The sequence below is a fragment of the Piliocolobus tephrosceles genome, chromosome 21, assembly GCF_002776525.5.
Source record: "Piliocolobus tephrosceles isolate RC106 chromosome 21, ASM277652v3, whole genome shotgun sequence".
NCBI classification, from domain to species: domain Eukaryota; kingdom Metazoa; phylum Chordata; class Mammalia; order Primates; family Cercopithecidae; genus Piliocolobus; species Piliocolobus tephrosceles.
The window spans coordinates 22,661,743-22,676,578 of NC_045454.1; the positions used below are offsets into that span (position 1 = coordinate 22,661,743).

The window sequence follows — 14,836 nt, forward strand, 5'->3', positions numbered from 1 at the left end:
TGTAAACTAATGAAATCCAGATATATTACTATTTTTTCTTTTTCTTTTTTTTTTGAGACAGAGTTTCACTCTTGTTGTCCAGGCTGGAGTGCAATGGTGCGATCTCGGCTCACTGCAACTTCCGCCTCCTGAGTTAAAGTGATTCTCCTGCCTCAGCCTCCCGAGGAGCTGGGATTACAAACTTGCGCCACCATGCCCGGCTAATTTTATATATATATATATATATTTTTTTTTTTTTTAGTAGAGACCGGGTTTCTCCACATTAGTCAGGCTGGTCTCAAACTTCCGACCTCAGGTGATCCACCCACCTTGGCCTCCCAAAGAGCTGGGCTTACAGGCGTGAGCCACTGTGCCTGGCCAGATATATTAATATTAATAGTCCAAGAGTGACATGGAGCTAAGCAGGCAAAGAAACCAGAAGGATGTGATGGGAAATAACAGACATTTAAATAAGTTCAGTAGTTTGTACACGCCTGTAATTCTAGCACTTTGGGAGACCAATGCGGGCAGATCACCCAAGGTCAGGAGTTCGAGACCAGCCTGGCTAACATGGTAAAACTCTGTCTTTCCTAAAACTACAAAAATTAGCCAGGCATGGTGGCGCCCGCCTGTAGTCCAAGCTACTGGGGAGGCTGAGGCAGGAGAATCGCTTGAACTTGGGAGGTGGAGGTTGCAGTGAGCTGAGACTGCGCCACTGCACTCCAGCCTGGGTGACAGAGCAAGACTCCATCTCAAAGAAAGATACCCAAAAATAAAGTTATTAGAAATTAAAAATATATACAATAAAAGTTTAAGTAGAAACGACAGACTGGGCAATTTGATTCTGTTCCTTCAAACTGAAATTCCATGAAAATAAAATATTTTAAGAGTGCATCGAGGCTGCGCGTACTAGCTCACACCTGTAATCCCATCACTTTGGGAGGCTAAGGAGGGTGGATCGTTTGAGGCTAGGAGTTTGAGAACAACCTGGGCAACATGCTGAAACACCGTCTCTCCTTAAAATACAAAACTTAGCCATGTGTGGTGGCATGTGCCAGTAATCCCAGCTACTCGGGAGGCTGAGGCACGAGAATCGCTGGAACCCAGGAGGTGGAGGTTGCAGTGAGCCAAGATCACACCACTGTACTCCAGCCTGGATGACAGTGAGATTCCGTCTCAAAAAAAAAAACAAAAAACAAAACAAAAAAAAAAACGGGAGGGAGGGAGGGAAGGAAGGAAGGAAGGAAGGAGGGAAGGAAGGAGGGAAGGAAGGAAGGAAGGAAAAGAGTGCATCAGGCCAGGTGCAGTGGCTCACACTTATAATCCCAGCACTTTGGGAGGCCAAGCTGGGAGGACTGCTTAAGCTCAGGAGTTCAGGACCAACCTGGACAACATAGCAAGACCCCATCTCTTAAAAAAAAAAAAAAAAAACAGCCAGGCGCAGTGGCTCACGCCTGTATGCCTGTAATCTCAGCCTTTTGGGAGGCCGAGGTGGAAGGATCAGTATGTCAGGAGTTCGAGACCAGCCTGACTAACATGGTGAAACCCCGTCTCTACTAAAAATACAAAAATTAGCCAGGCATGGTGGCGTACGCCTGTAATCCCAGCAACTCAGGAGACTGAGGCAGGAGAATCGCTTGAATCTGGGAGGCAGAGGTTGCAGTGAGCTGAGATCGCGCCACTGCATGCCAGCCTGGGCAACAGAGCGAGACTCCATCTCAAAAAAAAAAAAAAAAGTGTGTTATCAATGACACTGCAAAATAAGAGTACCACTGCAAACTAGATATTTTTGAAATTTCTGAAGGTAAATGGGTCATTTTATTTCAACAAAAAGAAGAACCTAAACAACAGTAAAAGTATTGGCTAATATTTCCTAGGAAGCCTTTTTGAGCTGGTAAGAAAGTGAAGTGTCTGCAGACACAACATCGAAGGAAGGAATCCAAAGAGAACATCCAAGTAGTGTTAGTCTTAAGAGATACACCTACCCCACCCACCACTAAGATAGGAACTCTTAAAATAGGAGATCCTTACACAAAGCAAGGACCTGAAAGGAGAGGAGAAAAATACTTTCTCCATAAAAATGATTTTAAACTTGGTGCTTAGTGAAGGGGGAGGAGTATCTTCCCATATAATTCATGACAATAACACAGGGCTCGTTCAGGTTTGTGGTCTGAATACATAAGTATTGAAAACCCTAAAATTAAGAATTGAAAAGTGGTCCTCTATTGGCAGTGCCTCAAGCACTCACATATAATAACCAGAAATGCTCTTTGAAGAAATAAATCTACAATGGGTTCTTAAAGAATTACCAGACACAATTCTAATACACATTCAGTTTTAAAAAAATCATGAACTATACAAGCAAAGCACTATGAGAAATAGCAGAAATGACAGCAGATTCACCCATAAAGATCTCAGACGTTAACATGATCAAAAACTATAAAATAAAATTGAAAAGAATGACTCAACAGGAGAATGACTGAAGAGGGGACTATAAAATGACCAAGCGGCCAGGCGCGGTGGCTCATGCCTGTAATCCCAGCACTTTGGGAGGCCGAGGCGGGCAGATCATGAGGTCAGGAGATCGAGACCATCCTGGCTAACACGGTGAAACCCGTTCTCTACTAAAAATACAAAAAATTAGCGGGCGTGGTGGTGGGCGCCTGTAGTCCCAGCTACTCGGGGGACTGAGGCAGGGGAATGGCATGAACCCGGGACGTGGAGCTTGCCGTCAGCGGAGATCGTGCCACTGCACTCCAGCCTGGGCGACAGAGCAAGACTCCGTCTCAAAAAAATAAATAAATAAATAAAAATTTAAAAAATAAAATGATCAAGCATATTTTAAAACCCAGATAGCACTCTCAGAATTGAAAAACAGTTGAAACATCTTCTTTGTATAAGGACTACACAATGAATTCTTCCAAGAACTCAGCAAAATTGGAAATGTTAGAAGCAAAAGCAACTTTTTTTTTTTTTGAGACAGAGTCTCACTCTGTCACCCAGGCTGGAGTGCAGTGTCGCCATCTCAGCTCACTGCAAGCTCTACCTCCGGGGTTCATGCTATTCTCCTGCCTCAGCCTCCCGAGTAGCTGGGACTACAGGCACCTGCCACCACACCCGGCTAATGCTAATTTTTTTGTATTTTTAGTAGAGATGGGGTTTCGCCGTGTTAGCCAGGATGGTCTCGATCTCCTGACCTCGTGATCTGCCCGCCTCAGCCTCCCAAAGTGCTGGTATTACAGGCGTGAGCCACCACACCCGGCTGCAACTTCTTAATTTTTCATTTTTGTTGCAATTTCCAGGAAGCTTAAACACACTCACTTGGTAACTAGAAAAATTAATTTTCCAGTGCTTTAAACCAATTTTATTGTTTTCATTTTTAGAATTATGTTTAATGTACTTTTTATTAATGATTTTTTAAAGGGGGTTGAATATAAATGCAAACAGAAATACTCACTGTTCTGCACTGGTCTATTTTTCCTGATAAAATCTTCAATCCTTCCAATACTATCAACCCAGCAATCACTGCATTAGTAGTAGCAATAGCAGGAATAATGTTCCCTGCCATTGCTGGAAAAAAAAAAAAGGATAACTATATTTTGCTGCTTAAAAAAACAACTTCAAGGTTTTAGTGATACAACTTTAGTACAAATAACTTACACTTGATATCAAATCTACTCTTCATATTCATACTGAAAATATGCATCCTGAGGTTTGCAGCAGAGGTGACAAAATCCATTGCAGATGGGTCATCCTGCCAATAATTTAAACAATTTAACAAGTTTCTCCACAAATTTACTATTTTGAAGCATTACTTTCAGAACCAATACTTTCATGTGTTTGTAACACTGTAGACTTTCAACTAGAACAAGAGGGTGCTGAGCTAGGACCTCACAGTAGCATGGAGGTGGGCTAAGTAGGGGGCGGGGTCTCATCATCAGCTCCTCTGGTTCAATAATGAGTCTGATAAGAACACCAAAAACCATCAGCTTCTAGGAACTCACTTCAGCCTAAACAAAGGCACTGGAGACTCAGGTTGTACACGAGAACCTCAATTCTACTCACTGACAATGGCAACCCTTTCCTGGGTCCATTCATTAGTAATGAGAAGGTTGCTGGACACACACAGAATCTGGGCCAAAAGATGGGTCATTTAAGAAAACTGTTTCAGGCTGGGCATGGTGGCTAACACCTGTAGTCTCAAGCAATTTAGTAGGTTGAGGCAAGCATATTGCCTGAGCTCAGGAATTTGTGACCAGCCCAGGCAACATGGCAAAACACCATCTCCACCAAAAATACAAAAAATTAGCCAGGCATGGTGGCGCACAGCTGAAGTCGTCCCAGGTACTCGGGAGCCTGAGGTGGCGGGATCGCCTGAACCCGGGACGCAGAGGCTGCAGTGAGCCAAGATAGTGTCACTGCACTCCAGCCTAGGTGACAGAGTGAGACCCTGTCTCAATTTTAAAAAGCTGTTTCATTAACACTTCAGAAAAACCTGGATGACTCTTTTTAGCTCCCCTTTGCCAAACTTTCTTCATATGCACCACTCTCTCATATATGGTGTTTCTTCAGATAAGGCAATACAAGTTTTTCCCGTTAACGATTTATATTTTTTCTGAGACTATATCCTAGTCTTCAGATTTCAGCAAGGCTTCCTGCTTTGAACTGAGAAGATACTACCCTGGTCTAAAATTCAGAGGCATCACAGAACAGAAGAAAAAACACTGATAGCATAGTTCTTTACGTACTTATTGGTTCGCTGTGAATCCTCAGGCAAGTCAAATTCCCTGAGTCAAAATCCCTTAATCTATTAAATATGAGAAATTATATCCATATCTCATAAGGTGTGGTGAGGACTAAGAATACTGAATACTCAACACAGTGTCTTCCCTAGGCAGCTGTCTTATCACACCCATTCCATGTGGACTTTACTCAAGAAGATAACAATTCCCATTCCGAGGGCTCTTTATTTAGCCTCTGCGCACTAACGAAAACTTCCCAAATCACTAGCGTAACAATAACAATGAAAATATGAAAAGTTACTCTTTAAATATCACAAAACCCAAGAGACTCATGTTTATAATCCCAAGAATCTAAATATACTAGCTTCATTTTAGTGTATTTAGATGTCTGATTCAACCAGTTTCAAAATCTGTACACACAAATTTTTCTCAGGTTTCTAAAATTGGCCTTTATGCCTTAAGACCCATGACTAATCTTTACCACCATAGGAACATACAAACTTTTATGAGATAAAACACTTTTAGCCATAGATAATACTGATCACAATTAAGTAAGATTAGTTCATAATATCAAATCTAAAAATATGACATAACTGCAGAGTACTATTAAATATGATTTTAACATCTAAGAATAATTACATCTCATTTTTATATCAAGAGCTCTTTCAGACCTCTGAAACAGTTACAACTATTTCAATTCAAAGACAATCTTACTACTTTCAAGGGCAAATCAGGCCAATGAGATGTCTTCTCCAAATGATTTTATGACTTCTATGAACACATCTACATACACAAGAAACATTTCACTTTAATATATTCACATTATTTTTCTAGTCAACATAATTATAAACCCTGAATACATCACTAGAATCCCAAATGAAGTTTTATGATACTGCTTGAATTCATGTACAGAAAATTCAGCTCCATACAGCAATTAGAGCTGAAAATATCCAAGCCAAATTCAATATATTTCCTCAAAATCTAGTAAATATTCAAAAAATGACTAGCTGGTATTACACCTCAAGAACTAAAACACACTTTTGATATGTAAGTACTTGCCACACATTGTCAAAACGAACCTTATCCCATATGAGCTCAGCTCCATCCCCCTTTTCTGCTAAATGAACTCTCAAAGTCTCAATGCTCTTTGAAAAAAGACGTGCATAGCTCTTTACATCTAGAACCTGCTGGTCTTTCAGGCCTAACTGGGGTTCATTCTGTTGATCTGATGCATTCGTTTCTTCTCCTAAAAAAAAAAAAAAAAAAATATATATATATATATATATATATATAAATGTAAAATTTCACTGATAAACATCATTCCTCTACTGTGCTCTATTTAACAAGTTCAATCCCCAACCATTAAGAAATCAAATATGAAATAAATTCCATTAAAATAATTATCATGGGGCCGGGCACGGTGGCTCACGCCTGTAATCTCAGCACTTTGGGAGGGCGAGGTGGGTGGATCATGAGGTCAGGAGATCGAGACCATCCTGGCTAACATAGAAAAACCCCCGTCTGTACTAAAAATACTAAAATTAGCCGGGCGTGGTGGCAGGAGCCTGTAGTCCCAGCTACTCGGGAGGCTGAGGCAAGAGAATGGCGGGAATTCGGGAGGCGGAGCTTGCAGTGAGCCAAGATGGCGCCACTGCACTCCAGCCTGGGCGACAGAGCGAGACTCCTTCTCAAAAACAAAACAAAACAAAACAAAAAACTGTTAAAGCTGAGATAGGAAAGGTACAAGACCACCTCAGAACCTCATAGGATTACTGGGAGATTCAAAGATATAATGTAGATAAAATGATAAATAAGCATTATGCCCAGCACCTAGTGAGAACTCAGTAAGCGGACACTACTAGAGTCATAATTAAATCTGTTTGATAACTATCCCCAGATTGTTGAGAACTGCTCTAAAATGATATCCCAAGTCTCCCGGGATCTTTTAGTTTCAATGGGTGCTATATTGCTGTGCATAAATTAATCCTAATATAGTTCAGATAAAGGAGAGACAAGAAGTGTTGAAGGGGAGTGGGATGAGAAAGCAGCCACAACAATTGTTTTCCTGCATTTAAAATTTTAAAATGTGCTGGGTACAGTGGCATACAGTCCCAGCTACTCAGGAGGTTGAAGCAGGAGGATGGCTTGAGCCCAGGAGTCCAGGGATGCCTTGTGCTATGACAGCCTGTGAACAGCCACTGCACTCAAATCTGGGCAACACAGCAAGACTACGCCTCAAAAAAAACTTTTCATTTCTAAAAATTAAAAAAAATTTAAATTAAAAATGTGTTTCTAGATTAAATCTTAAAGAGATAATCACAAGGACACAATGGTGTACATAAATAGGCCAGGTGCTCACGCCTGCTATCCCAGCTACTCAGGAAGCTGAGGCAGGAGAATCGGTTGAACCCAGGTTGCAGTGAGCTGAGATCATGCCACTGCACTCCAGCCTGGGCAACAGAGTGAGACTCAGTCTCAAAATGAAACACAAAGATGTACATAAATATATAGTGATCTCAAAACTTTATTTCAGGGAAAATATGAAAACACTACGTGTTAATCAATAACAGACTAGTTAATTATACTGACAAAAGCCAGTCAGAGTTTATCAATAGTATGATTCTATTACGCAGTGTATACACGACTGCCTGCGTCTGTGTGCATAGGGCAGACCACCAGAACACTTCCGAAAATGTTATTAGTGGCTATTTCTCTAACTGTGGGACTTCAGTGACTTTTGTTCTTCATACTTTTTTGCATCGTTTGAATGTATGAAGACATACCATTTTCAACCAACAGGGCTATACAAAGACTTTAGGCAAGGACATTTCCAGCTTATGTGTTCCACGACTAAAATGTATTCTTTACCTTGACTTTGTACTTCAGCCCAGTCCAACGGAACTGGAGGTTTCCTTTTCCGCCATAGTTTGTCCATTGTCAACAGATACCTGATGTCATCTTTAAAAAGCTTAAAAAAGAAAGATAGATCCTATGAACCCTACAATCCCAAATTGATAAGATACAAGAACATTCCATTGCTGATGTATTATATTGCACTATGAAATCTGATTTAAAGATACATGTCATATACCAGCAGCATAACGATTTTCAAAAGAGAAAACATTTGTAAAAGGAAGTTCTAACAGAATCCCTACATTGAAAACAGTGAAATGCAGAAGTGCTCTGAGGAATGCAGAGTAAAGGAGCCCTGAACTGCTGACTGCCCCTGCCTTCCTAAGTCACCTCTCCAAAAGCTCCCCTAAAGCTCCAAAGATCAGTCTGAAGCACAATCATACAAATAAATGTACACCAGCTCCGTGGGAACTACAATCACTGAGCCTAGAGATGCCAGTCAGAAATGCCTCCAAGCTCATGGGGACATGCCAATAAAGTATACAGATTTTTAAACTAAAGTGCTTCACAACAGAACTTCTAAACTGCGGTATCTTTAAAATGTGGTCTCCCCTCGAAATATAACCCACAGAAACAAGAGCAAAAATAAAATGAAAAAACCCCCAAACACACAATTATTACAAAAACAAAAACATTACAAGTAGACGGAAAAACCAACCTATGAAAAGATGTGCTAGAACTTCAAGTGATTTTAATATTGTTTTCTTTTTCCTTATCTGCATTTTCTATTAATTTATTCATCACATTTATTGCTGGTACCAGGCAAGAACAGAAATTTCGCTATAATTAAAAACCACAGCCATTTCTATCAAAATATACTTAATCCATCAATACTAACTGAGCATCCTTAATCTTTAGAGAATAAGCCAAATATACAAATAATCAGAATACAATTTAGTGCGAATAGCACAAAGCCCTGGGTAATATAAGGATTTCTGGCCGAGCGTGGTGGCTCACGCCTGTAATCCCAGCACTCTGGGAGGCCAAGGTGGGTGGATCACGAAGTCAAGAAATGGAGACCACCCTGGCCAACATGGTGAAACACCATCTCTACTAAAAATACAAAAATCAGCTGGGCGTGGTGGCACGTGCCTGTAAGCCCAGCTACTCGGGAGGCTGAGGCAGGAGAATTGCTTGAACCCAGGAGGCGGAGATTGCAGTGAGCTGAGATCACACCACTGCACTCCAGCCTGGCGACAGAGTGAGACTCCATCTCAGAGAAAAAAAAAAAAAAAAAAAAAATTCTATTTTATCTAAGAAATAAGGAAAGAGTCTCCTTGTGACAGCAACATGTGAAATGGGTACGAAGGCAAGGAGATGAATCCACTATGACTTGGGTAACAAATGTGGCTGGAAACATTTTGTAGAGGATCATGAAGGCTTGAACCAACAGTTTTCTAAGCCTAAGCTCCACCTCTTTCTCTTTTATGCAACTATTACTAAATATTAGGAGTCCCTCAGATTTCTGTACTGAACCATCTTTTCACTCTATCCTCCATGGTGTATCATGTCCACTTCCAGTAGTTAACCACATCTATAAACCTAGGAATCCCAAACATATCCCCAGTTGAAACCTCTCTACTTATCTACAAAAACACTTCTCTAATGTTCCAAAAGAATCTCAAATGTGTTCAAAATTGCTGTATCACCTTCTCCTACCCTCCCCCAACCCCTATACACACATCTGCTTCCCACCTCACTTGTATCAGAGAACAGCACCTCTGTTCTTTGACCTGCCCAGGCTGAAGTGCAGTGGTGTGACCATAGCTCACTGAAGTCTCTACCTCTTGGGCTCAAGTGATATTCCTGTCCCAGCCTCCTAAGTAGGCAGGGACCGCAGGCTCAGGCCACTAAGCCTGTCTATTTTTTTTTTTTTAGTGATGGGGTCTTGCTATACTGCCCAGGCTGGTCTTGTGCTCCTGGCCTCAAGTGATCCTCCCGCCTCAGCCTTCCAAAGTGCTGGGATTACAGGTGTAAGCCACAGTGCCCAGCCAGGTACCATTTTTCATTACACTGACCTTCACCATATACATCCAAAATCCTGTTGAGTCTACTCCTCCATGCTCCACTGGCCGTACTCCAGATTATTCCAGCACTGCACAACTCCAGGGGCACTGTCCCAGATTGGTTATGATCGAATATCAGATCCTAGGGTAGTGTGTGCATCCCTTCTATCCCCTTATAGTGATCCTGTAAGACTACCTTTCAATGGACTGCCACTGTCTTGCTGTAACATCCTTAACAAGGCCTAGAAAGTCTGCCTGATCTGATGTCAACTTATCTCTCCAGTCATCTTTTTCCACTCTCCCCCTTAATGGGATTTATGTCAGTTTTCCAACCGAGAGTTTCCTTGCACATACTGTACCATATTCTGACTCTTATTCCTTCAAGCCTTGGGCTTAAATGTTACCTCCTGTAGAAAGCCTCTTCTGAAGCCTCTCCCTAGCAACATATGAAACGGGTTCGCAGGCGAAGGGATGAGTCCATTAGATGAAACTTACTATTAAAGGGCTGCAAAGCCTCTGAATTTAATGTCATTAAGACTTTGAAGCTGAAATTTATTGTTCAATGTTTGACTTCTCGGCCTGGCGCGGTGGCTCAAGCCTGTAATCCCAGCACTTTGGGAGGCTGAGACGGGCGGATCATGAGGTCAGGAGATCAAAACCATCCTAACACGGTGAAACTCCATCTCTACTAAAAAATATGAAAAACTAGCCGGGCGAGGTGGGGGGCGCCTGTAGTCCCAGCTACTCAGGAGGCTGAGGCAGGAGAACGGCATGAACCCTGGAGGCGGAGCTTGCAGTGAGCCGAGATCGCGCCACTGCACTCCAGCCTGGGCGACAGAGCAAGACTCTGTCTCAAAAAAAAAAAAAAAAAAAAAAAAAGAGCAAGGACTCTATCTTCTGTCTCGTTCCCAACTAAATCCCCTGTACTTAAAGAAGTGTCTGGCACACAGATGTTTAAAACTATCTGCTAAACAACAGATTGGGGATGCACTTCAGATTTTTCTGGCATTCAAGTGTTGCTCAGATTGGAATGGAAATAAGGATACCAGTTTGGAAGATACTGCTGATGCCCATATCAAAGTTTACTGCATCTTAAGTATAATAAAAATAAAAACTATTATGATGCTTAATACTGAGTGTCAACTTGATTGGTTTGAAGGATGCAAAGTACTGGTCCTGGGTGTGTCTGTGAGGGTGCTGCCAAAAGAGATTAACATTTGAGTCAGTGGACTGGGAAAGGCAAACCCACTCTTAATCTGGGTGGGCACCATCTAATCAGCTGCCACTGAGGCTAGAATACACAGAAGGCAGCAAAACATGAAAAGACTAGACTGGCCTAGCCTCCCAGGCTACATCTTTCTCCCATGTTGGATGCTTCCTGCCCTCAAACATTGGACTCCAATTCTTCAGTTTTGAGACTCAGACTGGCTCTCCTTGCTCCTCGGCTTGCAGACGGCCCTATTGTGGGGCCTTGTGATCATGTGAATTAATACTTAATCAACTCCCCTTTATATATATCTATCCTATTAGCTCTGTCCCTCTAGAGAACTCTAATACAACCATGTTTTAGAAAAGGGCTGTAGTGAGAAAATAAATGCAATAGGGATAAGGAAGTCAATCTGAGGGCTGGGCACAGTGGCTCACGCCTGTAATCCCAGCACTTTGGGAGGTCGAGGCGGGCAGATCACCTGAGGTCAGGAATTTAAGGCCAGTCTGGCCACTATGGCGAAACCCCGTATCTACTAAAAATACAAAAATTAGCCAGGCATGGTGGTGGGCACCTGTAATCTACTCAGGAGGCTGAGGCAGGAGAATAGAATAGCTTGACCCGGGAGGCAGAGGCTGCAGCAAGCAGAGATCGTGCCACTGCACTCCAGCCTGGGCGACAGAGCAGGATTCTCTCTCAAAAAAAAAAAGTCAACATGTGACTTTCTTCCTCTGTTACCACTGAGGAAATGAGACGAAATACAAGCTGGGGAGAGCAGTATGTCATTTAAGACAGCAGAACCTGTGCATGCTGGAAAGCAGACAAAAGAAACCAAGAAAAAAAAGATCCAAGACACAGGGTAGAGATGAAAATCCTGTCTGAATAATGGTAAAAAAGAAAAGTAAAAAGCACACGCAAGAGTTAGCCTTTACTGAAAGTGGTTTCTCTCCAGTAGAAAGAAAAAGGTTAAGAGTTTTCGGTGATGCAGATCATTCTCTCAACAAGTAAATCATGTACAATGGCTTCAAACCTGTTATTATATCCTTAAGGTCATCTGCTTAGTGAGAGTTGCAAGAATACTGACTCAGTTTGATAAGAGCTGGGAAAGTTTTAAGCTCTGTGATAAGCTTTGCTAGGGGCTAGGCTCAGTGGTTCATGCCTGTAATCCTAGCACTTAGGGAGGCAAAGGCTAGAGGACAGCTTGAACCCAGGAGTTTGAGACTTGAAACCAGGAGTTTGAGATCTGCCTGGGTAACATGGTGAGACCCCATTCTCCACAACGAGGGAAAAAGGAGTCAAAAAACCCCACACATGTACAACTTGTTAGGGAGTCAAGACAGAACAAAAAACTTTTCAAACATGGACCTGAGGGTCTAGATGAACAATAATTATGTAGACCCAATAAAAACAATCTCATAGATTTCTCTAGAAATATTCAACAGGCAAATAATATATGCTGATGAAGAAGGATTTCACCAAGAACAAGGGGCCTACAGGGTTCAAGGGTAATTTAGGACACATGTCAGTCAAATTGCTAATAAAATATATGAGCAGAAAATAAAGGTGAATATGAAGCCAGGAGGGGTGGCTCATGCCTATAATCCCAGCACTTTGGGAGGCCAAGGTGGGCAGATCACTTGAGGTCAGGAGTTCATGACCAGCCTGGCCAACATGGCGAAACCCCGCTTCTACTAAAAATACAAAATTAGCCAGGCATGATGGTGCACATCTGTAATCCCAGCTATCAGGAGAATTGCTTGAACCCAGAAGGCGGAGGTTACAGTGAGCTGGAATCGTGCCATTGTACTCCAGCCTGGGCAACAAGAGCGAGACTCCGTCTCAAAACAAAAAAAAAAAAAACTGAAAATGAGAAGCAGCAGAAAAACTAAGAAGTTCTATAAAAAGTGAGGGAAAGAAAGACAACCAAGAAGGTATACAAGCCGCCTCTAATTTTACCTCCTATTTAGATGTTATACAGATAAATTTAGTGTAGATGGTAACATTTTAAAACTTGCATATCCTGACTGCATCAATCATTTTATTAGGACATCATAAGGCATATACATAGAAGCTTAATTCAGTTTTATGGACTATTTTAAAACAAGCAGAACTAGAACAATACATCTATGCACAACAATACATCTATCCATGATTATAAAGAAAGTAAATCTAACCTTCGTAAAAAGTTTAACCGGATCATATCCAGTTGATTTAGCCCATTCCTTAGTAGAAATACGTTTAATGTCACCATCTTCATTGGATGCTCTAGCTCTGGCTTCAGCTTCTGTTGGTTCCCCTATAAAACAATCATCATTTTATTTTCAGCTGTAATAAATGTAGAACTGAACTCTTTCACTCACCTTTGGGAATAAAAAGAGTCACTCATGGAAATCCCCAAATGCAACACATTCTGAGTTCAAGGAAAAAGAAAAATAACATATTCATCAGCATCTTTTTGTATCCCAGTTTTCTTTCTTGTTTTTGGAGACAAAGCCTCGCTCTGTCACCCAGGTTGGAGTGCAGTATTAAGATCTCGGCTCACTGCAGCTTCTACCTCTTGGACTCAAGCCATCTTCCTGTCTTAACCTCACGAATAGTTGAGACTACAGGTGCGCACCATCACACCTGGCTAATTTTTGGATTTTTTGTAGAGACGGGGTTTTGCCATGTTGGCCAGGCTGGTCTCGAACTCCTGACGTCAAGTAATCCACCTGCTTCAGCCTCCCAAAATGCTGGGACTACTGGCATGAGCCACCTTGCCTGGCCTATTGTACCTCAGTTTCTGAAAGCTACACAAATCAGTTAAAAGCACAGACCAGTCACGAGATCTAGGAATAACCTGCAGCTCTATTTACTAGACTTGTGAAATTTCTCTTAATCTTGATTTTCTCATCAGTAAAATGGAATCACTTTTTTTTTGTAAAACATTGTTTTGGCCAAGCATGGCAGCTTACACCTGTAATCCCAGCACTTTGGGAGGCCGAAGTGGGTGGGTCACCTGAGGTCAGGAGTTCGAGACCAACCTGGCCAACATGGTGAAACCCTGTCTCTACTAAAAACACAAAACTTAGCTGGGCGCAGTGGCAGGTGCCTGTAATCCCAGCTACTCAGGAGCCTGAGGCAGGAGAATCGCTTGAACCCAGGAGGCGGAGGTTGCAATGAGCCGAGATCGCACTACTGTACTCCAGCCTGGGCAATAAGAGTGAAACTCCATCTCTGAGGAAAAAAAAAAAAAATTAAATAACACATGTTAAACACACATTACCTAGCACATATAGCAATTATTTTTTTTCCCTTAAGCTACCAAAATTAAATCAACAAAATAAAGATAATAGTCTCTAATAAAACATATGCCAAATAATTTACTCACAGGCAGCTTCAGGGTCAGCTCTATCAGGAGATACTTCTTGATCAGCATCTTCTTCCCCAAACAACTGGCTATAATTTAAGAATAGTAAATACTTATGTACAACAAAGTATTCTGAACATGTAATTTATAGTATTTCAAATATTTAGCAGAGATAAAGACTGAACAACCGGTTGCGCGCAGTGGCTCACACCTTTAATCCCAACACTTTGGGAGGCCAAGGCAGACAGATCACAAAGTCAGGAGTTCGAGACCAGCCTGACCAACACAGTGAAATCTCGTCTCTACAAAAAATACAAAAATTAGCCACGTGGCCAGGCACGGTGGCTCAAGCCTGTAATCCCAGCACTGTGGGAGGCCGAGACGGGCGGATCACAAGGTCAGGAGATCGAGACCATCCTGGCTAACACGGTGAAACCCCGTCTCTACTAAAAAATACAAAAAACTAGTCGGGCGAGGTGGCGGGCGCCTATAGTCCCAGCTACTCCGGAGGCTGAGGCAGGAGAATGGCATAAACCCGGGAGGCGGAGCTTGCAGTGAGCTGAGATCTGGCCACTGCACTCCAGCCAGGGCGACAGAGCGAGACTCTATCTCAAAAAAAAAAAAAAAAAAAAAAAAAAAA

General features: G+C 42.0%; 1 protein-coding gene across 2 annotated transcripts in view; it reads right to left on the reverse strand.

The window, feature by feature from the left end:
- UBA2 (ubiquitin like modifier activating enzyme 2) overlaps nt 1-14,836 on the reverse strand; it is a 43,522-nt gene that overhangs the window by 12,389 nt on the left and 16,297 nt on the right. The window contains exons 7-12 of one of the 2 annotated variants that reach the window (XM_023229040.2): nt 14,218-14,285; nt 13,022-13,143; nt 7,590-7,689; nt 5,801-5,967; nt 3,640-3,733; nt 3,437-3,549 (exon numbers count right to left, since the gene is read on the reverse strand). In XM_023229040.2, the coding sequence (XP_023084808.1) occupies nt 3,437-3,549; nt 3,640-3,733; nt 5,801-5,967; nt 7,590-7,689; nt 13,022-13,143; nt 14,218-14,285 (664 nt within the window). The remainder of the gene's footprint in view (nt 1-3,436; nt 3,550-3,639; nt 3,734-5,800; nt 5,968-7,589; nt 7,690-13,021; nt 13,144-14,217; nt 14,286-14,836) is intronic. The other variant, XM_023229041.2, reaches the window with a different exon arrangement.